Here is a 23,908-nt window from a genome sequence, read left to right on the forward strand (position 1 = left end):
GGGTGCTCTCACTTTCCAGTTGGTTTGGACATTGCTGGTTCATTCTATTTTTTCTGGCATAATTATCAATACTGCTCACTTTCATGCCCCAGAAAGTCCTAGTGTGGAGATAAATTATTTGGGAACAATTCTACAGAATCGTTGTAAAGATTAGATGATAAAATTTATGTAAAAATGCTTTGTGAATTGTAAAACATTAAAAAAATAAAAGGATTAAGAGATTTCAGTTCTTTTATTGCATTCTCTGATTAGAGATAAACAGAAATGTCCAAAATTGCTATCTACCTTGATCTCTGTTATAGCTCTGAGATCTATTTGGATTTGCAAAAAAAATTTAACTTGCCAGAAAACTGATTTATTTTTAAGGCTGCTTAGCATGTGCTCAATCATTTTCAAGGCTAAATTTCTGGAGTCTCATTGTGGCTCAGTGGTTAACAAACCCAACTAGTATCCATTAAAATGCAGGTTCGATTCCTGGCCTCATTCAGTGGGTTAAGGATGTGGCATTGCTGCGAGCTATAGTATAGGTCATAAAGGCAGCTCAGATCTGGTATTGCTGTGGCTGTGGCATAGGCCTGGGAACTTCCATATGCCACAGGTATGGCCCTAAAAAAAGAAAAGAAAAAAAAAGACTAAATTTCTTTTTGTGGTTTGTTCTGGTTCTTCACATGTATGCTCGGGGGGGGGGGTGTTGTTTTCAAATTTGTGTATCCTTTCAAATTTAACTTTTTTTTTTTCTTTTTCTTATGTGGGTTGATATAAGGGATGCAAAGGATGGTTACAATGCAAGCTCTTTGAGGGCAGGCACTGTGTCTTCTTCATAGTAAATACTGAACATTTAGTGACTTTATACTCTTTACCTTCTAAAAATGGCTTTAAAAATTCCCAGGGAATTAGGATGTCTTCCTTGTCCAAAATCTATCAGAATCAAAAAATGTTAAATTTGGAGTTGCCACTGTGGTGCAATGAGTTAAGGATGCAGCATTGCTGCAGCTGTGGCATAGTTCACAGCTTCAGCTCTGATTTGATCTCTGGCCCGGGAACTTCCATATGCCACAGGCTTGGCTGAACAAAGAAAAAAATTTTAAATTTGAAAGGACACATAAATTTGAAAACAACAACATCCTCGAGCATACATGTGAAGAGCCAGAAAATCAGAGAATCCCTGTAAGTATGAAATGAGGGATGAGATCAGCTCCACTGAAGCCTCAGAGTTATGGATTCCCAACAAAAAAGCGGGCGGGGCCCGGGGGGGGGGGTTCCATAGCCAGAAAGTGGACAAGGAAAGAGTACTAGGAAGTAGATATCTTGATCTGTTATCATTCAGATAACCCTGGAGTCACAGGGGCAAATGCTTGAAATTTCTGTGGCAGTGTAGAGCCAAAAAATCCAGGATGCTCCAAAGACTTATACATGTGATGTAAAGAAAGCTGAGTAGAGGTACCACCTCACACCAGTCAGAATGGCCCTCATTAACAAGCCAACAAATAACAAATGCTGGAAAGGGTGTGGAGAAAAGGGCACCCTCCTTCACTGTTGGTGGGAATGTAAATTGATACAACCACTATGGAAAACAGTATAGAGCTACCTCAGAAAATTATATATAGAACTACTACATGACCCAGCAATCCCACTCCTGGGCATATATCCAGACAAAACTTTCATTGAAAAAGATACATGCACCCCCACAATGTTCATTGCAGCACTATTCACAATAGCCAAGACATGGAAACAACCTAAATGTCCACCGAAAGATAAATGGATTAAGAGAATGTGACACACACACACATATATAGTGGAATACTACTCAGCCACAAAAAGATAAACTAATGCCATTTGCAGCAACATGTATGGAACTAGAGACTCTCATACTGAGTGAAGTAAGCCAGAAAGAAAAAGACAAATACCATTTAATATCACTTATTTGTGGAATCTAAAATATAGCACAGATGATTTTATCTACAAAACAGAAATAGTTCACAGTCAAGGAGAGCAGATTTGTGGTTCCCATGGGGAGAGGGGATGGAGTGGGATAGATGAACAGTTTGAGGTTTTTGGATGCAAACTGCTACATTTGGAATGGCTGGGCCATGGAGCCCTACTGTACAGCACAGGGAACTGTATGTGGTTGCGTCACTTTGCTGTACAACAGAAACTGAAGAAACAGTGTAAACAAACTATATGTTAATTTAAAAAAAAGAAAGAAGAGAAAACCGAGTCGCCAGAATGAGGCAACTGGAATTAAAGCTTTGGCTCTGCCACTGAATTGCCTAATGGTCTTGAACAATTTTTAGACTCTTTGGCTTCAATTTTCAAGTCTGTAAAATGCAGGGAGTAGCAAGGTGAAAGGGGGTATTATGGTTTCAGGATGGTTTTAGGATGAAGTAGTAATAAGAGACCAGTGGGAGACACAGAACTGGGGGACCCATGTTGAGATTCTTTTTTTTGTTGTTTTTTTGTCCTTTTAGGGATCCAAGTCATGTCTGCAATCTACACCACAGCTCACGGCAACACCAGATCCTCAACCCACTGAGCAAGGCCAGGGATCGAACCCACAACCTCATGGTTCCTAGTCAGATTCGTTAATCACTGAGCCATGACAGGAACTCCCTATGTTGGGGTTCTAATGCTCATGGCCAACCTGTTCTATGACTTCCAAGTTAAAGATTTGTCTAAAAAGGAAAAATGAACCATCAGGAAACAAATGCATTTGGGGGAGCTTGATTTACAATCAAAAGACACAAATAAGATTAAAAGTGGTCTCATGCAGAGAAGGGCTTAATAATACTTTGGTAAAGAATCTACATTGTAAAAATTATCAGGTGAATTTCATCTTTAACTGAAATATTTCACTGCTCTCCCACAGCTTACCTCCTGTGTCCTTTTAAGACTAAAATCAATAGGCCATACATTTTGACTTTGGAGATCTCTTTTGGACAAAATTTCATCTATTTCTATTGCATAACATTTAACAATGATGATAACTTTGCATCACTTGTAAGTGATGAAAGTGTCAACATGAATGTATCTTTTTTTTGGCCATAATAAGTCTATCTAAACAGTTTTTGGGTAAGAAAATAATATTAAAAGAAAAGCAATCATGTATGCGTTGTATTAAGCTGCCTATACACATAAAAACGGTGGGAAAGATGGAACACATAAATAGAATTTTTTTTTTTTTGAAGCAGGGCTATAGTGAAACCTATTCATGAATCATCCAAGTTTAATCAAAGGTAGCCTCTCAATAAGCTGAGTTAGTTACTTATGAAATGTATTTGGTGCATAGAACTATTGGATATAAATTACTTTAGAATATATGCCAAAGTTTTACTAGGGGTTAATAAAACTTTTAAAATAAGATGAGTTATTTAGCTGATATCAGTACTAGTATGTGACAATAAGACTTCATTTTCTGATTAATAGAGTTTGGAGGGGCATGCATTAAGGAGTAGTTTCAAAACATTAGATTTTATCCACTTTTACTTCAAAGTTAGTTTTTTAAAAGATAAAATTTTTAAAAGAAAATGGCTCAGAAAACTGACTTTCATTGTTTTGTATGTTCAAATCAAAAGCATTCTAACTAGAGATTTTTATAAAGTTAGAACATATTGACTATTTCTTTTGGCATTTGAACTTTAAACTCTTTTCTTAAATTAACTTTAAACTCTTTTCTGTAAATTAATGGTCAATTTACATCTTTTTTTTTTTGTGGGGTGGCAGGGTTGGGGGGCATGCCCACAGCATATGGAATTTTCCAGACCAGGAGTCAAATCTGCCATAGCAACAACCCAAGACACTGCAGCGACAACACTGGATCCTTAGCCTGCTGTGCCATGAAGGAACTCCTTGAACAAATTAATAAATGCATTTTTTTTTTTAGGGCTGCACCCACAGCCTATGGAAGTTTCTAGGCCAGGGGCTGAATTGGAGCTGCAACTGCTGGCCTACACCACAGCTGCAGTAATGCCAGATCCGAGGCACATCTGCAACCTACACCACAGCTCAAGGCAATGCCGGATCTTTAACCCACTGAGCAGGGCCAGGGATCGAACCTACGTTCTCATGGATACTGGTTGGGCTCTTTACCGCTGAGCCACAACAGGAACTCCATAAAAGCATATCTTAAGAAGAGGTTTTTTTTCCTCAGCTTAAGAATCTGGAATTAATTAGTTTATTAATTACCAACAAAATTAATTATGTCTGAAGAAATGAAATGTATAAAATAAAATGGTAATTATCTCTGAAATGATTGCATGAGTCCCTAGAGAAACTGATTTCCTACAAATTGTTTTCTGTTTGTTCTGCACCCATTATAACACTTACTTAGATTCCCTGGTATATTTCTAATCATTTCTTAGATCAATAATGATCAGCTATTATCCATGCTTATGTGATTTATATAAATTATTCATATTAAATACTGCCTGTTCTGTCTGTGCATGTTACAGTATTTTGATTATATATATACTTGACATGTACAGTTAATTCCATAAGATGCTTTCTCCTTTTTTGCCACTTTGACATGAAAGAAGTGTGAAGTTGACTACAGGATGTCTCCTGCTCAGATCCATAATATATGGTAGAATAGCTTTCTTATTTTTCCCTTAACACTTAAAAAGAAAACAACAACAAACTAAAGTCTACACTTTCTTAAAGATTTTTCTGGAGTTCCCATCGTGGTGCAATGGAAATGAATCTGACTGGGAACCATGAGGTTGTGGGTTTGATCCCTGGCTTCACTCAGTGGGTTAAGGATCTGGTGTTTCCATGAGCTGTGGTGTGGGTCACAGACATGGCTCTGATCTGGTGTTGCTGTGGCTGTGGTGTAGGCTGGTGGCTACAGCTCCAATTAGACCCCTGGCCTGGGAACCCTCCATATGCCATGGGTGTGGCCCTCAAAAAAACAAAAAGACAAAAAAAATTTTTTTTCTAGCTTTAACCTAATTCTCTTGATCCTACTCCAGAAGACAAAGAGGAAGTCACATTGAGATGGTAGGAGGGGTGACTATATGATATAAGCAACCCCATACCCACTGGGTGGGTGGCCCACAGACTGGAAAGTAACTATATCACAGAGGCTCACCCATGGGAGTGAGAGTTCTGAGCCCCACATCAGGTTCCCATGCCTGGGGATCTGGCATTGGGAGGAGGAGCTCCCAGAGCATTTGGCATTGAGGGCCAGTAGGACTTTTGCACAGTAACTCCACAGGACTGGAGGAAATGGAAACAGCATTCCTGAAAGGTGCACACAAGCTTTCATGTGCACTGGGTCCCAGAGCAGAGCAGAGACTCCATAGGAATCTGGGTCAGACCTGTCTGTGGTTCTTGGAGGATCTCCTGGGAAAACAGGGGGTGACCGTGGCTCACTGTGGGAGAAGGACATTGGAGGCAAAGGTCTCAGGAATAATCATCAGCATGAACTCCTCTTGAGGTGGCCATTTTGGAAATATCTGGCCCAACCCATCAGGGCTGAGAAGCCCCAGGCCAAACAGAAAACTAGGTGGGAACACAGACCTACCCATCAGCAAACAGGCTGCCTAAAGACACCCAGGCAAGAAGCCACCTCTAATCATTCACACACAAATATGCTACCAAGGCCAGAAATCATGAGGGTACAAATGAAGGATACTGGAGATACATTTGCAATTAAAAGACCAGCAACTTAAAAACAATCTTGTGTGTGTGTATGTGTGTGTGTGTGTGTATATATATATATATATATATATATATATAGAGAGAGAGAGAGAGAGAGAGAGAGAGAGAGAGAGTCCTATATCAAAACTTCATGGTAGTTGCAAACCAAAAATCTGTAATAGATAACATACACAAATAAGAAAAAGCAATCCAAACACAACACTAAAGATAATCAACAAACCAAAAGAGAAAAGAGAAGAAGGGAAGAAAAAAGACCAATGAAAACAAATCCAAGACAATTAATAAAATGGCAATAAGAGCACACATATCAATAATTACCTTAAATGTACATGGACCAAATGCCCCAAACAAAAGACATAGACTAGCTGAATGGATACAAAAACAAGACCCATATATATGCTGTCTTCAAGAGATTCAGTTCAATTCTAGGTACACATACAAATTAAAAGTGATAGGATGGAAGAAAATATTCCATGCAAATGGTAATCAAAAGAAAGCCAGAGGAGCAATACTTATATCGGACAAAATAGACCTTAAAATAAAGAATGTTATGAGACAAAGAAAGACATTACACAATGATCAAAGGATCAATCCAAGAAGAACATAACAAATATAAATACACATGCACCCAACATAAGATCACCTCAATACATAAGGTAACTGCTAACAACCTTAAAAGGAGAAATTGACAATAACACAATAATAGTGGGGGACTTTACACCCCACTTACAGCAATATACAGATCATCCAAAGAGAAAATTAACAAGGAAACACAGGCCTTAAGTTGTGCATTAGACCAGATGGACTTAATATATTTATAGCACACTCAATCCAAAAGCAGCAGAATACACATTCTTCTCAAGTGCACACAGGACATTCGCTAGGATAGATTACATTCTGGGCCACAAATCAAGCCTCAGTAAATTTAAGAAAATTGAAATCATATCAAGCATCTTTTTCAACAACAAAGCTATATGAATGGAAATTAACACAAGAAAAAAAATTGCAAAAACCACAAACACGTGGAGACCAAACAACATACTACTAAACGACCAATGGATCACTGAAGAAATCAAAGAGGAAATTTAAAAGTACCTAGAAGCAAATGATAACTAAGACACCATAATCCAAAACCTATGGGATGCAGCAAAAGCAGCTCTAAGAGGGAAGCCTACCTCAGAAAACAAGAAAAATCTCAAATAAACAACCTAACTTTACATCTAAAGCAATAGAGAAAGAAGAACAAACAAAACCCAAAGTTAGCAGAAGGAAAGAAATCATAAAGATCAGAGCAGAAATAAATGAAATAGAAATGAAGAAAACCATAGAAAAGATCAATGAAATTAAAAGCTGGTTCTTTGAAAAGATCAACAAAATTGATAAACCCTTAGCCAGACTTATCAAGAAAAAAAGGACTCAAATCAGTCAAATTAGAAATGAAAAAGGAGAGGTTACAATAGACATCACAGAAATACAAAGGATCATAAGAGACTACTACAAGCAACTATATGCCAATAAAATGGACAACCTTGAAGAAATGGACAAATGCTGAGGAAAGTACCATCTTCCAAGACTAAACCAAGATGAAATAGAGAAGATGAATGGGCCAATCACAAGTACTAAAATTGAAATTGTTATTAAAAAACTTCCAAAAAACAAAAGTCCAGGACCAGATGGCTTCACAGGCAAATTCTATCAAAAATTTAGAGAAGAGTTAACCTCTATCCTTCTGAAGCTATTTCAAGAAATTGCAGAGAAAGGAGCACTCCTATACACATTCTATGAGGCCACCATCACTCTGATACCAAAACGAGACAAAGATACTACAAAAAAAGAAAATTACAGGCCAATATCGCTGAGGAACGTAGATGCAAAAATCCTCAAAAATATATTAGCAAAGAGAATCCAGCAATACATTAATAGGATCATACACCATGATCAAGTGGGATTTATCTCAGGGATGCAAGGATTTTTCAATATCTCCAAATCAATCAGTGTGATATACCACAGTAATAAAGTGAGGAATAAAAACCATGTGATCCTCTCAATAGATGTAGAAAAAGCTTTTGAAAAAATCCAAAACCCATTTAAGATGAAAACCCTCCAGAAAGTGGGCATAGAGGGCTTTCTATCCTGTTCCATGGATCCATATTTCTGTTTTTGTGCAATTACCATACTGCTTTGATGACTGTAGCTTTGTAGTATAGTCTAGAGTCAGGGAGCATACCTCTCCACAATAAAGACCATATATGACAAACCCACAGCTAACATCATTATCAATGGTAAAAGCTGAAAGAATTCCTGCTAAGATTAGAACAAGACAAGGATGTCTGCTCTCACCACTACTATTCCACATAGTTTTGGAAGTCCTAGCCACAGCAACCAGGGAAGAAAAAGAAATAAAAAGAATCCAAATTGGAAAGAGAGAAATAAAACCATCACTGTTGTGAAAATAGTGATATTTCTTTGCCAATTTGAAAATCAAAATTGGAAAGGAAGAAGTAAAACTATCACTTATAGAAAATCCTACAGATGCTACCAGAAAACTGTTAGAGCTCATCAATGAATTTGGTAAAGTTGCAGGATATAAAATTAATACACATAAATTAACTGCATTTCTATTTACTAAAATGAAAGATAAGAAAGAGAAATTAGGGAAACAATCCCATTTACCATCACATTAAAAAGAATAAAATACCTAGGAATAGACCTGCCTAAAGAGACAAAAGACCTATACTCTGAAAACTATTAAGATGCTGATGAAAGAAATCAAATATGACACAAACAGGTGGAAAGATACACCATGCTCTTGGATTGGAAAAATCGGTATTGTCAAAATGGCTATATTACCAAAGGCAATCTACAGATTCAATGCAATCCCATCAAATTTCCAATGGCATTTTCCACAGAACTCAAACAAAATATTTTAAATTCTGGAAGCACAAAGACCCAGAATAGCCAAAGCCACTTTGAGAAAGAAAAATGGAGCTGGAGGAATCAGGCTCCCTGACTCTAGACTATACTACAAAGCTACAGTCATCAAAGCAGTATGGTAATTGCACAAAAACAGAAATATGGATCCATGGAACAGGATAGAAAGCCCAGAATTAAACCAATGCACCAATGGTCAACTTATCTGTTACAAAGGTGGCAGGAATACAAACAGAGAAAAGACATTCCCTTCAATAAATGGTGCTGGGAAAACTGGACAGCTATATGCAAAATAATGAAATTAGAACACTTCCTAACCACTATACACAAAAATAAACTCAAAATGGGTTAAAGATCTAAATATAAAACTGGATCCCATAAAACTCTTAGAGAAAAACAGAGACTGAACACTCTCTGACATAAACCACAGCAGTATCTTTTCAGATCCACCTCCTAGAGTAATGTTAATAAAAATAAACAAATGGGACCTAATTAAACTTAAAAGTTTTTTGCACTGCTAAGGAAACCCTAAACAAAACAAAAAGACAACCCACAGAATGGGAGAAAATATTTGCAAATGAAGTAACTGACAAGGATTAATCTCCAAAATATATAAACCCCTCTTGCAGTTCAATACCAAAAAACAAAAAACCCCATCAAAAAACGGGCAGATCACCTAAACAGACAATTCTCCAAAGAAGACATACAGATGGAAAAAACCCCACATGGAACATGTTCAACATCACTAATTATTAGAGAAATGTAAATCAAACTACTATGAGGTACCACCTAACACCATCATCAAAAAGTCGACAAAGTATAAATGCTGGAGAGGGTGTGGAGAAAAGGGAACCCTCTTACAATGTTGGTGGGAGTGTAAATTGGTGCAACCACTATGAAAGAAATACGGAGATTCCTCAGAAAACTAAAAATAGAATTACCATTTGATCCAGTAATCCCACTCCTGGGCATCTATCCAGAGAAAACCACGACTCAAAAAGGTACATGTACTCCAATGTTCATTGCAGCACTACATACAATAGCCAAGACATGGAAGCAACATAAATACCATCAACAGAGGAGTGGATAAAAAAGATGTGGTACATATACATAATGGAATATTACTCAGCCATGAGAAGAAATGAAATAGTGGCATCTGCAGCAACATGGATAGACCCAGAAATTAGCATGCTAAGTGAAGTTAGTCAGACAGTGAGATGCCAACGTCATATGCTATCACGTATATGCGGAATCTAAAAAAAGGATACAATAAATTTCTTTGCAGTACAGAAAATGACTTACAGACTTTGAAAAACTTATGGTTACCAAAGGAGACATGTTTGGGGGGGGAGGGGGAGGAATGGGCTGGAAGTTTAGAATGGAAATGTAAAATTGGGTTGTGATGATGGTTGTACAACTATATATAATAAAATTCACTGAGTTAAAAAAAGATGAAATACAAAGTAAAAAACAAACAAAAAGCAGAGAAAATCTAATGCTTTTTTCTGCTGAAGAATCTCATTCAGAAAACTACATAACATTTATACATGTCTCCTTAGGCTCCTCAGAGCTCTGACTACCCCTGTATTTTGTGATCTCGACAGTTTTGAGGTGGAATATATTATTTTTGCACTCTCATTTAGCTCTTTTCAAATGCTTTCCAGAAAAATAACCAAGGAATAAAAGTTACTCTTTCTTCATGCTACAGATGAACTTTACTAATGAGGCTTAAACCCAAAGAAAAAGAATTCTCCTCAATTAGAGGATGGCAATCATCACATATTACACTTCAGTGCATGTACAGGAATGAGAGTATATACACCCACAAGATTTGACTCCCAGGGTACATGAGAAAAGATGAAAAGCATTGGGAGCAATTTTATGCACAGAAAAGGTCAAGGGAACACTTACAATAACATCTTCTATTATGAGTAGATGTTTTCTGGCTTCACTGAGCTTAGAGCATGAGGGATGCAGATAGGATAAGGTGGCCAACAGTGCAGGTTGCTAAGCAATGGACAATTTATTAAGGTAAGTTTGGGGCCCTTCCCAGTGGAAATCTCTGGCTGCCCTGATTTAGGCAGGACCTGCCTGAGATAAAGAAGCAGAAGAATGAGGGGACCTCTTGAGATTCTTAAGTTGCTCTTCCCATAGAACCTCTAAAGGAGTCTAAGTCCAGAAGTACTGATGGTGTCACATCTCCTCTGAGTAGAATGGCCTAATTAAGCAAATAAAAATATAGGACTCCCAGTTAAGTTTGAATTTCAGATAAATTATAAACATTTTATTTTTAGTATGTCCCATGCAATATTTGAGAAATGCTTACACTAAAATTTTATTTGTGGGTAATCTGAATATTCTTCCTCCTGTATTTTCCCGGCAATTCTATTCTGCATCACTTCTTTGTGTTCCCCTGGGTGTGTGTGGCGCAGAGTGGGGAAAAAGCAGAGAAGGATGTAGGGTGTACAGTCTCTAGTCCCAGACCGCTGTCTCAGAGAGCAGTTCTCTTATGTGAAAGACAAATGCAACATTGCCTAGTCTCAAAAGCTACCGCCAGTGTCAGCATTTGAATAAACTGGTCCTCTTAAATCTCTGGAACAACATTCTTTTTGTATCCTTTTTGCCTTCATTTCAAAGAGATAATCAATGTGTCTGTCTCTTAGAAAATAGTACTCTATAATATTACAGATCACAAAGAAAAACCCAGTGGATGAGAAACAAAGAGCAGCAAAGGTATATTTTCCCTACAGCCACTTAGTTTCCTGTGTGTCCTTTCCCTCACAGGCTCTGAATTCATGGACCAGTCCTTAGTTTCATCTCTCCTCCTCCTCCTCCTTCTTACTTCTGGTTTTCTCAAATGATGGAAAGGATAAAAACTGAACTGTACAAAGATGCCTTACAGATTAGATAATTGAAAACTATGTATAATTATAAGAAATTAAATGTTAAACCATGTTACATGCCCAGTCATAATTAAAAAATATACAGGAAGAAAAATTTAACAAACTAAAGAATTTGAAACAGATATAAGTATGCTCTTGACTTCCAAGAAAGTCGGCAAAAATATTACATTTGATATCCTTCTCAATCATCTGGGTCAAAATCAGAGAGCATTTAAAAGCCTGCGTAAAATAGAGTTGACACACCATAATCTTTTAATGGCATAAATTCGCATTAGCATGAACTTCTGCATAAATAATGTTCATTATAGTGATTAGAAATGTTAATTTCTGAGAGCAATCATAATTTCCTTTAATATTCTAGGGCAGTGTTTTCAAAACTGCAAGTTATGACCCATTAGTAGGTCATGAAATCAATTTAGTGGGATAAAATCAGCTTTATAGGATAGATTAGAATAGAAAATAGCTAATTTCATTGCATATAGTAAATATAGATACTGTTTTATGCAGTTTAATTTTAGCTTTCTAAATACATATATGTCTCTACTGGTTGTAATATAAAATGTAGTTTGATGCATAGAATGGTCAGTAAACAACTACTCTATATTTAGCAATTAAATTCTAAGACTGATCTGAAGGTGAAGCACAATTGTTAAGTCTCACAAACTGGTGAAAGAGTAAGAAAGTATCTTCAATGGAAGGTATTATGATGGCCAATATATTTTAACTGATAATTGGGCCACCTTTCCACTTGCCATGAGTTTTGGTTCAAGAAGATCAATGTGATGTTCCACTTTTTTTTTTGAAATGTCTTTTTAAAAATTTTTATTATTATTTTATATTTTATATATAATGATTTTTATTTTTTTCCACTACAGCTGGTTTACAGTGTTCTATCAGTTTTCTACTATACAACATGGTGATCCAGTTACACATACATGTATACATTCCACTTTTTTTTAAATCAAGAAACAGGCATGGGAGTTCCTGTCGTGGCGCAGTGGTTAACGAATCCGACTAGGAACCATGAAGTTGTGGGTTCATCCTGGCCTTGCTCAGTGGGTTGAGGATCTGGTGTTGCCGGGAGCTGTGGTGTAGGTTGCAGATGTGGCTCGGATCCAGCATTGCTGTGGCTCTGGCGTAGACTGGCGGCTACAGCTCCCATTCGACCCCTGGCCTGGGAACCTCCATATGCCGTGGGAGTGGCCCAAGAAATAGCAAAAAGACAAAAAAAAAAAAAAAAAAAAAAAAGAAAGAAAGAAACAGGCATGCCTTGGTGGTACACATAAGTGAGAGATAGGGGGTCAGGCTGCCTATACCAATTCCTGGCCAGCTCATCTTGGGCATGTTACTTAGTTGCTCTGAACCTCAATATCATTATCTACAAGTTGGGTTTTATAATCTGGTCATCAAACTGCTGTAGAGATTAAATAATTTTATACACAGAATGCATCTAACACAGTGTTTGGCACCTAGCAAGTTCTAATAAGGATATATTTTCTTATTTTTATATAGGAACAACAAATATCAGAGAATAAGTTGCCTCAACTCTTAATTTTGTCTCTGATAGATGGAGATTGAGGACCAGAGTATGCTTTGTGGTTCAACCCATGCATGGTCCCTTAATTCTTCCACATGTACGTAATTTTTAGCTCATTAGAATGAAATGCTTTAAAGGAGAGTTTCTCAACTTCAGATACACACTATACTTCATGGGATTGTGAACTTGGAATGTGATCAGGATTTTGAATAAATGTGTATATATAACTTTGGGGAATGAGTGGAGAGCACTGAAAGTTTCTAGTATCAAAGGGGTCACATGTGGAGTTCCTGTCGTGGCGCAGTGGTTAACGAATCTGACCAGGAACCATGAGGTTGCAGGTTCGATCCCTGGCCTTGCTCAATGGGTTAAGGATCCGGCATTGCTGGGAGCTGTGGTGTAGGTCGCAGACATGGCTCAGATCTTGTGTTGCTCTGGCTCTAGCATAGGCTAAGGCTACAACTCTGATTAGACCTCTAGCCTGGGAACTTCCATATGCCATGGTAGCGGCCCTAGAAAAGGCAATAAGACAAAAAGGGGTCACACGCGATACAGTGAAGAGTTAGACATACTTGGATCCAAGTCCAGGCTTATTAATTAGCAGAGTAATCTTGAGAAAGTTACTTAACCTTTTGCAGCTCCATTTATCCCATTTGTAAAGTGGGGATTGGACACAGCTCTAATGTGACGTAGTTGTGATAGCTAACATTTTCGGTATTTGTAAAAACCTCAGCCCTTAGCGCAGTGGCTGCCATGTGATGGGTACTCAAGAAAATACTAAGAGTGGAATAAAAGTAGGTAGACTGGAAATTAAAATATAATGGATGCTATTCAGATTTTAATTTTGGAATGCTGAGTCTATTCCTGAATCACTGGGTAATCCATTCCGTTCTTCATGTATTCCATAAAAACTGATTAAACACTATCATGTGTTAGAGATCACGATGAGAAATCAGTAAAGGACAAGACACATTCTCTGCCCTCACAGAGCTTATGGTCTAAGGGAGACTGACACATAGGCAGTGACCAGTCATATGATAAATGCTGCAGGAGGCAAAAACTGTTGGGCTCAGGGAGAATGTGGGAGGTAGCTCTAACCCAGAAAAGCAGTCCACAAGCTTTGTGGTTTTGTTTTGTGTTATAGCTTCAGTTTTCACTTCAGTGCTGAACAGAGGAAATTTTCTTTTGTTTATTTTTTATTTTATTTTTTTGTCTTTTTGCCTTTCTTAAGGCCGCTCCTGCGGCATATGGAGGTTCCCAGGCTAGGGGTCTAATCGGAGCTGTAGCCACTGGCCTACACCACAACCACAGCAATGCAGGATCCGAGAGAGCCATGTCTGTGATCTACACCACAGCTCACAACAACGCCAGATCCTTAACCCACTGAGCAAGGTCAGGGTTCGAACCCACAACCTCATGGTTCCTAGTCGGATTCGTTAACCACTGAGCCATGACGGGAACTCCTGATTATCTGTTTTTAATGTATTATAATATCTCCATATCTATCTATCTATCTGTCTGTTTGTCTATCTATCATCTATCTATCTACCATCTATGCCTTATAGAATGGTTTTTGAATGTAGACAGGGTAATAACTACTAAATAACCTTAGTAACTTAGTATTTTACATATTAGCATTTTACTTCATGTGTTTTTATGATTCAATGGACATGACTGAATTATATTTAAATTCTATGAAATGAGTCACACTACAACAGGTCTACCATAGGAGAATTTAATAGCATTAACTGTCTTACAGGAGACATCCTTATGTTATCAATAATTGGATGTGTCATGGTATCATTTGGGATTATATCCACTATTAGGAGACATAAGGTTTCTGTGTTAATCCATTTAAATTATTTTTGCACTCTCTGGACACAGAAACTCTTACCTTTGAGCAAAGCTGTCAGGATGGCTAAATCAATGTCCTGGTGTCCTTCTGATCCCATCCGAAATACTGTAATCTGCAATTGAGACAGGCCCATTAGCAACATGTTTTTTCCCCCAAAAGAAATTAAATCAATGAGACCATATTTGAACGCAGACTATCTTAATATGTATAAAATAGATTCTTTCTCTTTTGCTTTTTAGGGCTGCACCTGCAGCATATGGGAGTTCTCAGGCTAGGGGTCGAATCAGAGCTCCAGCTGCTGGCCACACTCACAGTCACAACAATGTGAGATCCGAGCAGAATCTGCAACCTACACCACAGCTCACGGCAATGCCAGATCCTTAACCCACTGAGCTGGGCCAGGGATGGAACCCGCGTCTTCATGGATACTAGTCATTACTGCTGAGCCACAATGGGAACTCCTAAAGTAGATTCCTAGCCACAGGGAAAGCATACATAGCAAAAATTCAGTTAGAGGGCACTGCAGTTCTTTAAGAGGGTGATGTCTCAGCAGCCTCCAAAGAAAAACCTCATCAGATAATTATATTGATGATGGTTACAATTTCTGAAATCAGAGACAAAGGAAAATGTCCCTTTCAATCATTTCAGTTTTAGAATTAAAATGTGCCAGATTTACAAAAATGTATGTCATCATTTAAACTATGAGCTGAGAAATTAAGTGTTTAAACACAGCTAGTTAGTATGCCCTTCAGTAAATGGCCCTACCATGTGGGCATGTGTGTTTGTGTGTATATGCACGTGTGCAATTAGCCATCACTACACTTACTCCTTTGCAATACTTCAAGGGTTTCAATATTGTGATACCTCTAGAACTTTCAGTCCTCTTGACAACCTTAAACCTTCTTGAGAATGACTTATCAGTACATCCAGGTTGTAAGAAGGGGGAGGCAGAAAATACAACATTTTCTCCTTTTAATTCAGGGGAGAAAATTATTCTCTGGGGATGGTAATGGGGAGGAGAGTACAGAAGTAGCAGTGAAGGATTAATATATATTGGATTAATATGAGGCCCCCAAATCATGCTTAATAATAATATTTTTCTTTCAAGTCAGAGGGAAGCTACTTAAGGAAGCCAAATATGAATATCATATTAATTGAATTACTACTGTACTCAACTACTTCAGATTTCAAGTTTCTTTATCTGTGACACGGAAAAATAACAGGACTTGCCTATTTCTAACTACATAGGAAGTAAACTTTATAGGACTTGCTAATATATCATTCTAAGTTCTGCCACCAAGATAAACAGAATTTATGTGATAAAGGCAACCTGAATTACAGACTGGCAAATCATCAGTTGCCATGGAAATCTAGTCCACTGCCCAGAGATAGAGTAATTTGCCTAAGATCAGCAACAAGGTAGACGGACAGCTATGATTGAATCTCCCCTTTTTGTCTTGTGCCTTAAACACTGGGAAGAAGAGAGGGAAGGAACATGTTCATTGGAGCACCTGACTAGTCAGGTGCCTGACTCTTTCTATCTGTTTACGTCCCTGGGTCAGAGCCTGGGATGAGTGTAAGGCAGAGATTACAAGCTGAAACGCTTCATAGACCTTTGAAATGAAAACAGTTAAAGTCATAGAGACAGCCAGGCAAAGTCCTTTTACGCAGTTGGCTCACAGGCCACAGCTGTGATCCCTATAGGGAGGAAGTCTGCTCCCAGCTACATCTGCACTGAGATCCACTTCTGCTTATGCACAGGTTTGGCCAAAGTGCCATCAGGATGTTCTTCCTAACAGATATAAACACCCCTGCAGAATACACTTGGGAGATGAGAGGCAGTTCTCTGTTTTAAACTCAGAAAGGAGTGCTTGAATTGGGAAGACAACTTGCGGTCCCCTGGAGAAAGAATCAAGGGGCAGAAGTAGACTTTTGGCTAAATCTTTGACCCTTTATGCCAGACCTTAGGGCTGGCTAAGGTCTGAAAGGTATTATGTGCTGACTGGTAGCAAACTGAGGACTACCAGGATAACATTTGAGCTCACTGTTTTAGAAGAATTCAGAAATGAGGCATCAAATGGAATTCCTTAAACACCTGACCTACTTGTTCTGCAGATGCCTAAATTTCACTGCCTTCAGAGATCCCACTTCAGATGCAAACTCTTCTGAGGCAGTAAACAGATAAATTGATTCACTCTGAAATGAAAGATTTTCAGCCTTTCTTGTAAACAGCTTTGAGGAGGGAGAAGGAGGGTGTACAGTGTGGAGTTGCTAAAGGATTTGGGGGTGGAGGCAGCGGTAACATGGATATGTGTGCTGTCGTTTGTCAAGGAGCCTGAAATGGCATTGTGCTTTGGGGTTTCCCAGTTTTTCTGGAATTGTCGATCTGTCCATACCCCATCCTGCTGTGCTTGGAACAAAGAACCTAAGAAACCTGGAAAGAAGGAAAGACACCACCCAGGAGAGACTGAAGGATCCCAAAATGCAATTTATTTCCTAATTTTGCCTTGAGTTGACCTGAGATGGGATGTGTTCATCACTACTATAAACTTTTTTATTTGAAATTAAACATTTTTTAAATATCAATTACTCAACTTATATGTTTTCCTCAGAGATGAAAAGTCAAACAAGAAAATTAGAGCCATCGTTTCAGACCCCCAGGGTTGGCAAAACAAACAAACAAACAAACAAAACAAAACAAAAAAACCCCAGGTATTCTTAAATATTCCTGGGGATGTGAATCAAAACAGTAGTTTGGGAATATGATAGAATGATATAAAATTCCTTGGTTTTGAAATATTATTCTTTAATAGAAATTAGGAAAATATGATTTTCTAATATTTAATTGTGAGTCTTTGCAATTATGTTTTTAAGTGAGGTTGGTACATGTTACTATTCTTGCCTGGTTTTGGTGTTAGAGTTGCACTAACTCTTCAGTATGAATTGGGAAGCTTTTTAAATTTACTTATGCCCCAGAATAGTTAACGTAACAAAAATTCTCCTTCTGGCAGATTTAGTAGAATGTTTATAAACAATCTCACACTAAAGCATCTTTAGGGATAGGTAACTGATTAACTTTATAAATTTTTCAACAGTTCTTAATCAATTCAGATTTTTGGTCACTTCTAGATTCAGTTTCATATATTTTCCTATACAATCAAACATTTCATCTAGATTTTCAAATTTACTGGTATATGGTTAAACATAGATCTCTCTTATTACTTAAAAAATTTCCTTTATGCAGAGAATTATAAGGTAACTTTTTCGTTCCTCTTTATTTTTCACTTGGTCAAAATCAATATCATTTCAAAGAATCAGGTTTTTATTTTTATTGGTCAATATTATTATTTACCATTTGAAATTATTATTTTCTGCTCACTAATTTCTTCTACTTTTGCTTCTCTAGCTTATCCTAGAAGTTGATCTCTTGGTCAATTTATTCTTATTCTTTCTTGTTTCTAACAAATACATTTAAGATTACATGTCTCACATTTTAATGTACGTTATGTCATGTTCATCCACTTTTAAATATATGCAATTTATTTTCTCTTACTTAAAATTGTTTTTAAGGGTGTTCCCATCATGGCACAGGGGAAACGAGTCCGACTAGGAACCTTGAGGTTGTGGGTTCCATCCCTGACCTCGCTCAGTGGGTTAAGGATCCAGCGTTGCTGTGAGCTGTAGCATAGGCCAGCAGCTACAGCTCCAATTAGACCCCTAGCCTGGGAACCTCCATATGTCGTGGGTACGGCCTTCAAAAGATAAAAAGACAAAAAAAATTGTTTTTAATATTAGAGTGTATATATATATGTGTGTAACATTTCATAAACATTATTTTGTTTCGAGAAAAGTGTTTATTCTCTATTTGCTCGGTACAGACTTCAATGTTATATATATATATAGATTATACTATTTTTTATTCAAATACTCTACATATTTACTAATTTTTTATTGCTGACAGGCATGTCAAAAATCTCCTATTATGATTTTACATGTCACAATTACTCCTTGAAAGTAAACACTCTGCTTTCTATGTTTTAAAGTGTTTTAATAAATGTGTAAAAGGTTCATGACAATCTTCTTGGCAGATTTAACTTTTAATCAGTATATCATAACTCCTCTTCCTACTTAATGCTGTTGCTTTGTATTATATTTTGTTTCATATTAACCTTGTAATTGTCACATATACATTTACGGGGGATTAGGATTTGTCTGGTGTATTATTCCATCTGGTTATTTGTCACTTTTATGTGGTCACTTTGCTTTAGGTATATATCTTGTAAATAGCAAGGCTAGATTTTTTTTTTCCTAAAACTCAAACAGAATCTCTCTCAAAGGCGAAAAGAATTCAGCTATGTTTAACGTGATTACTGATTTTTTTTGCTTTATTTCTTTCATCTTATGTTTTTTATTTCTAGATCTTCTTATCTTTGTACATCTTTCTATTCCTTTAAAAATATCTGCATTTGCATAGATAATACATACTCGTGGCAGAAAGAAAAAAAAATGCCGAAGGTATAAAGAGATACATAGTGAAAATTAAATGTATTACTTCTGTCCTCAGTTTTCCAGCACCCCTTGACAAAGGCAACCAGTATAACGAATTGCAGAGATGTTCCACACATAGAAAGACGGAAGTGCATGCAACTCCCTTTCACACAAGTGTTGGCAAGCTTTACACACCACTTCATACTTCATTCTTTTTCACATAACAGTCTATCCTGGAGAACAGTCCATTCAGCCATGAAGAGATAGGCACCAGTATTTGATTGCCTAATAATGTTTCACTATATGCCTGTACTTCTGTTAATGAACATGTGGGTTGTTCCCAATCTTATGTCATTATTAACACCACGGCAGCAAAAACCCCTCTATACACACGGCTTAGTATACCTGTAGAATAAAATTTTTACATATAGAATTTCGTGGCCCAGTTAATCTGAAAGAAATTCTTTAATTCTTTACCCTGATTCTTCTCCCAGACCTCTCTTATTTCCTGCCCCCCTTTTTTTTTTGATCCTGTATAGTAAATGAAATAACTTTTTACCTTCACAGTATATATTTTTCCTCCTATAATTATTTTAAATCTCTAACTTATATAGCTGCTTTTTATATTCCAGAAATGACTCAAAATTTCTTGTTTCCTAATATGGTACCCCTTTTCATCTCCATGCTGAACTCTGATAGGAATTTAAGAAACATGTTTTGTTTTGTCATTTTATCTTTGGGATTTGAAGGGCAGTAAGGGAGATAGGCATGTGTGTTCATTCTATCAAATCTCACCAATGTAAATTTTAATAGAAAAAAAATTAAATTAAATAGAAGTTATTAATAATTTTTTTTTTAAATTTTTTTTTAGGGCTGCATCTGTGGCACGTGGGAAGTTTCCTGACTAGGGGTTGAATTGGAGCCGCAGCTGCTGGGCACAGCAATGCCAGACTGAGCTGCACCTGTGACTTATGCTACAGCTCACGGCAATGCTAGATCCTTAACCCACTGTACGAGGCCAGGGATCAAATCTGCATCCTTGTGGATACTAGTCAGGTTCTTAGCTCGCTGAGACACAATGGGAACTAATCAAATTATTTTATAGGCAATTTAGTAAATAAAGCCTGACTTCCCTTATAAAACTGGTATTCTCAACATGTACCCTAAAAGTAATTCTCAGATTTGTTTCACATGATTGGTTATTTTGTCAAAACACTATGAAATACAGGGAGATTAAAGTGTTCTTCAAGATTCAAAACAACAAACATCAAACATTTTTGTTCAAGAAAACAACTTTCCTCCTAATTTAGTTTGACATTTTATGGCTCCAGTTTCCTTGTGGACAAATTGCCTTAGCTTGGATGGAATTCTAATTCTCACATGAAGGGAAGCTCAATCTTTCAAAATGACATGGTTTCCCAAGTCTCCGCCCCTCCATCCTGTCGGCCAACCCGCTTTTCCACTTATGTTCTCATTGTCATTTTACATGCTCTTCAAGGTCAGAAATCAGGAATCACCCTCACCCCCTGCATAGGACAGATGCATTGAACGCATCTTTAATTGAGCCTCTCTGCACCAGAGTTGCTAGGGACAGAGCAGTGGACAAAACTACAAACAATTCCTGCCTTCATGGAGCCTACTTCTGGTACATTCTAGTGAAGAGAGAAAGAGGGAAAGTGAGTGAATATATGGCATGTCAGACCGTGGAAAATGCTCTATAGTGGTGCTTCTCACTATTTACTTCCTTCTCTGTCCTGTCATAGCCGTTGTCCAGCCTGTAGCATCTTAAATATTGTGGTCATTTCTTTACTGGTCTTCCTGATTCTGGCCCTTCCATCCTATTCTTCTTCTTTTTTTTTTTTTTTTTTGCTCTTTCTTGGGCCGCTCCAGCGGCATATGGAGGTTCCTAGGCTAGGGGTTTAATCGGAGCTGTAGCCACTGGCCTACGCCAGAGCCACAGCAACGCGGGATCTGAGCCACGTCTGCGACCTACACCACAGCTCACGGCAACACCAGATCGTTAACCCACTGAGCAAGAGCAGGGACCGAACCCGCAACCTTATGGTTCCTAGTCGGATTCATTAACCACTGCGCCACGATGGGAACTCCCGTTGTCTTTTTTTTTTTTTTTCCATCCTATTCTTCATGCAGCTCTTCAAGCAATTTTCCTGATTACATAGACCTCCTTAGTAAATTTTTTATTGACTTCAATTGCTTAGGGCACAAAGCTAAAAATTCTTAGCAGAAAATGCCAACATTCCACTCCTTATTATTCCTTAGTCTTGTCTCTTGCTGATATATCTTCACTGCATGTCCTTGCTTCCTCTCCCACCACCACAGCCATGACCTGACCCCACACACCTGATGCCCTAGTTGTGCTGAATGACTTGCTCCTTTCAGGGATCCTGATGTTGCTTTTAGCCTCTTAGCCTTTGTTTATTCTGTTCCCTCTTTTTGGAATATCCTTCCCTCTGCTTGGTGAACAAACTACAAGACTTCCATTGACATGTGCCACCAAAGAAGCCTTACTTCTCTTTGTGCCCCTATTACACTCTGTACGGCTGTCTAGCATATCACTTTAACCCTTCATTGCCCTTATTTGCACCCAGGCCTCTTTGTTGTAAAGAGAGGTCCCTTTGCAGGCAGGATTGCTAGTCCTTGCTCAGGAAATATTTCGGTGGATCATTATTACCAAATAGTTGTCTGGGAAACTGGTTTGGAGAAACCAAAAAGTAAAAAGTAGCACATTCCATACAAAATGATAACATCTAAAGTGAATGGGCCTGCTAGGCTATAGATCAAGAATATATTTCAAGTGTTAAGAGTCAATTTTAACAAAAGAGTCTATATTATATGATAACATCATGTCATACATTTTGTGACAGAAACTGGGCTGCCTGAGTTTTAGAAATTATTGAGTCTTAGTATGAATATGACATTTTTGAGATATAGGTAACGCCAATGAACCCAAAGTATGTTTCCCCACAGTATGTGAAACTTGGTGCCATGTGGATTATACCATAGCCTAGAAAAATATTCAAAGCAAGAATATATTACGGAAAAATGAAAAAAAAAACAGAAGCATGGAATTGATTTGGAAAAAGATTTTTTATGTGAAGGTGGTTTGGTTCATTTTCTGGGTAGCAAACAAATAAATTCACCACCTAAATAACAAAAGAGAGTATACGTGGCTGAATTAGTCTTGGACTTTCACTTCTAATACTCAGCAGGTGCCACAGTTGAATAAGATGAGGGTTTAGATTTATAAGGAGATCCTGCTGAATAGCATTGAGAACTATGTCTAGATACTATGTCGCAACAGAAGAAAGGGTGGGGGAAAAAACTGTAACTGCAATGTATACATCTAAGGATGACCTGACCCCCTTGCTGTACAGTGGGAAAATAATAAAAAAAAAAAGATGAGGGTTTAAAAAATACATTGGGAAAATTAAATTGACTCCTTTTCAAGGTGTATATTAATGGAGCTTAATTTGTGATTTATATTTATGCCACAGTGAGCAATAAATCTATGAAAGTAGACATGGAGATTCGGGTTGGCTTTTGAAAATGAAAATAACCATGATAGTAAACTGAAGGATATCTATAAGCTGCAAGGACACTTTGGCTCAATCTATCAAAAATAGAAAGGAACATTCCACAATCATTTCATGCTGTGTTGGATATGGAACAGATGACATCTGAGTTTAACAAATGGTTTGTAACATTTCTGAGAATTTTAGCGAAATACATAGCTATGCAATAATCAGTAAAGTGCCTATGATTTTTTAGAAGTTTAGAAAAGTCCACTATAATAATGTATACCAATTGGTTTAAGGACATTAAACACTCCACATCTGGAAATTCCTTAAAAGAAACATCTCTAAAATGTTTCCTATCTATTTATTAAATTTCTTAATAAAATCTGGAGATATGTTTCCTGAGGTCGGGAGCACAGAGAGAGAGAGAGAGAATTAGACCCACAAGTAATTCAGTCACTGCAATGCAGTGATTTTTAAAAATTATCAGCTTAGCAGAACATTTCCCTGACAAATTACTAATATCAAGAAAATCTGAAATAATTGAGTGATTAATAGAAAATGCAAAAACCCATGCTCATCAAGATACAGAATGATACAAGATCTCTAATAGGGATCTAAACAGGAATCCTAGTTGGTAATAAAAGGCCTTTAAGCAGATCCTGGATTCACTTTTCACTTTGGCACAATCAAAGGTCACCCACATGGTACAGGGAGGAGAAAAATGAGGCTTGATGAATGACATACTATGCACCTAAAGTGCACTCCTATTTGATTTCCTATTTGATCATTTAGGAAATTGATCCATTTGGTTCACAGGTTTTTGTTTTTTTTTTTGTCTTTTTTAGGGTTGCTCCTGAGGCATATGGAAGTTCTCAGGCTAGGGGTTGAATTGGAGCTGCAGCTGCTAGCCTATGCCACAGCCACAGCAACACCAGATGGAGGTGCATCTGCAACTTATGCCAGCAGCTTGCAGCACCACCAGGTTCTTAACCCACTGAGT

The 23,908-nt window shown here is 37.5% G+C and overlaps 1 protein-coding gene across 1 annotated transcript in view; it reads right to left on the reverse strand.

Annotated features, from left to right (window-relative positions):
- TRPM3 (transient receptor potential cation channel subfamily M member 3) overlaps positions 1-23,908 on the reverse strand; it is an 849,162-nt gene that overhangs the window by 126,409 nt on the left and 698,845 nt on the right. Inside the window, 1 exon segment of the mRNA XM_021074417.1 lies at positions 14,921-14,993. Coding sequence (XP_020930076.1) covers positions 14,921-14,993 — 73 coding nt within the window.

This window comes from Sus scrofa, chromosome 1 (assembly GCF_000003025.6).
Source record: "Sus scrofa isolate TJ Tabasco breed Duroc chromosome 1, Sscrofa11.1, whole genome shotgun sequence".
NCBI classification, from domain to species: Eukaryota; Metazoa; Chordata; class Mammalia; order Artiodactyla; family Suidae; genus Sus; species Sus scrofa.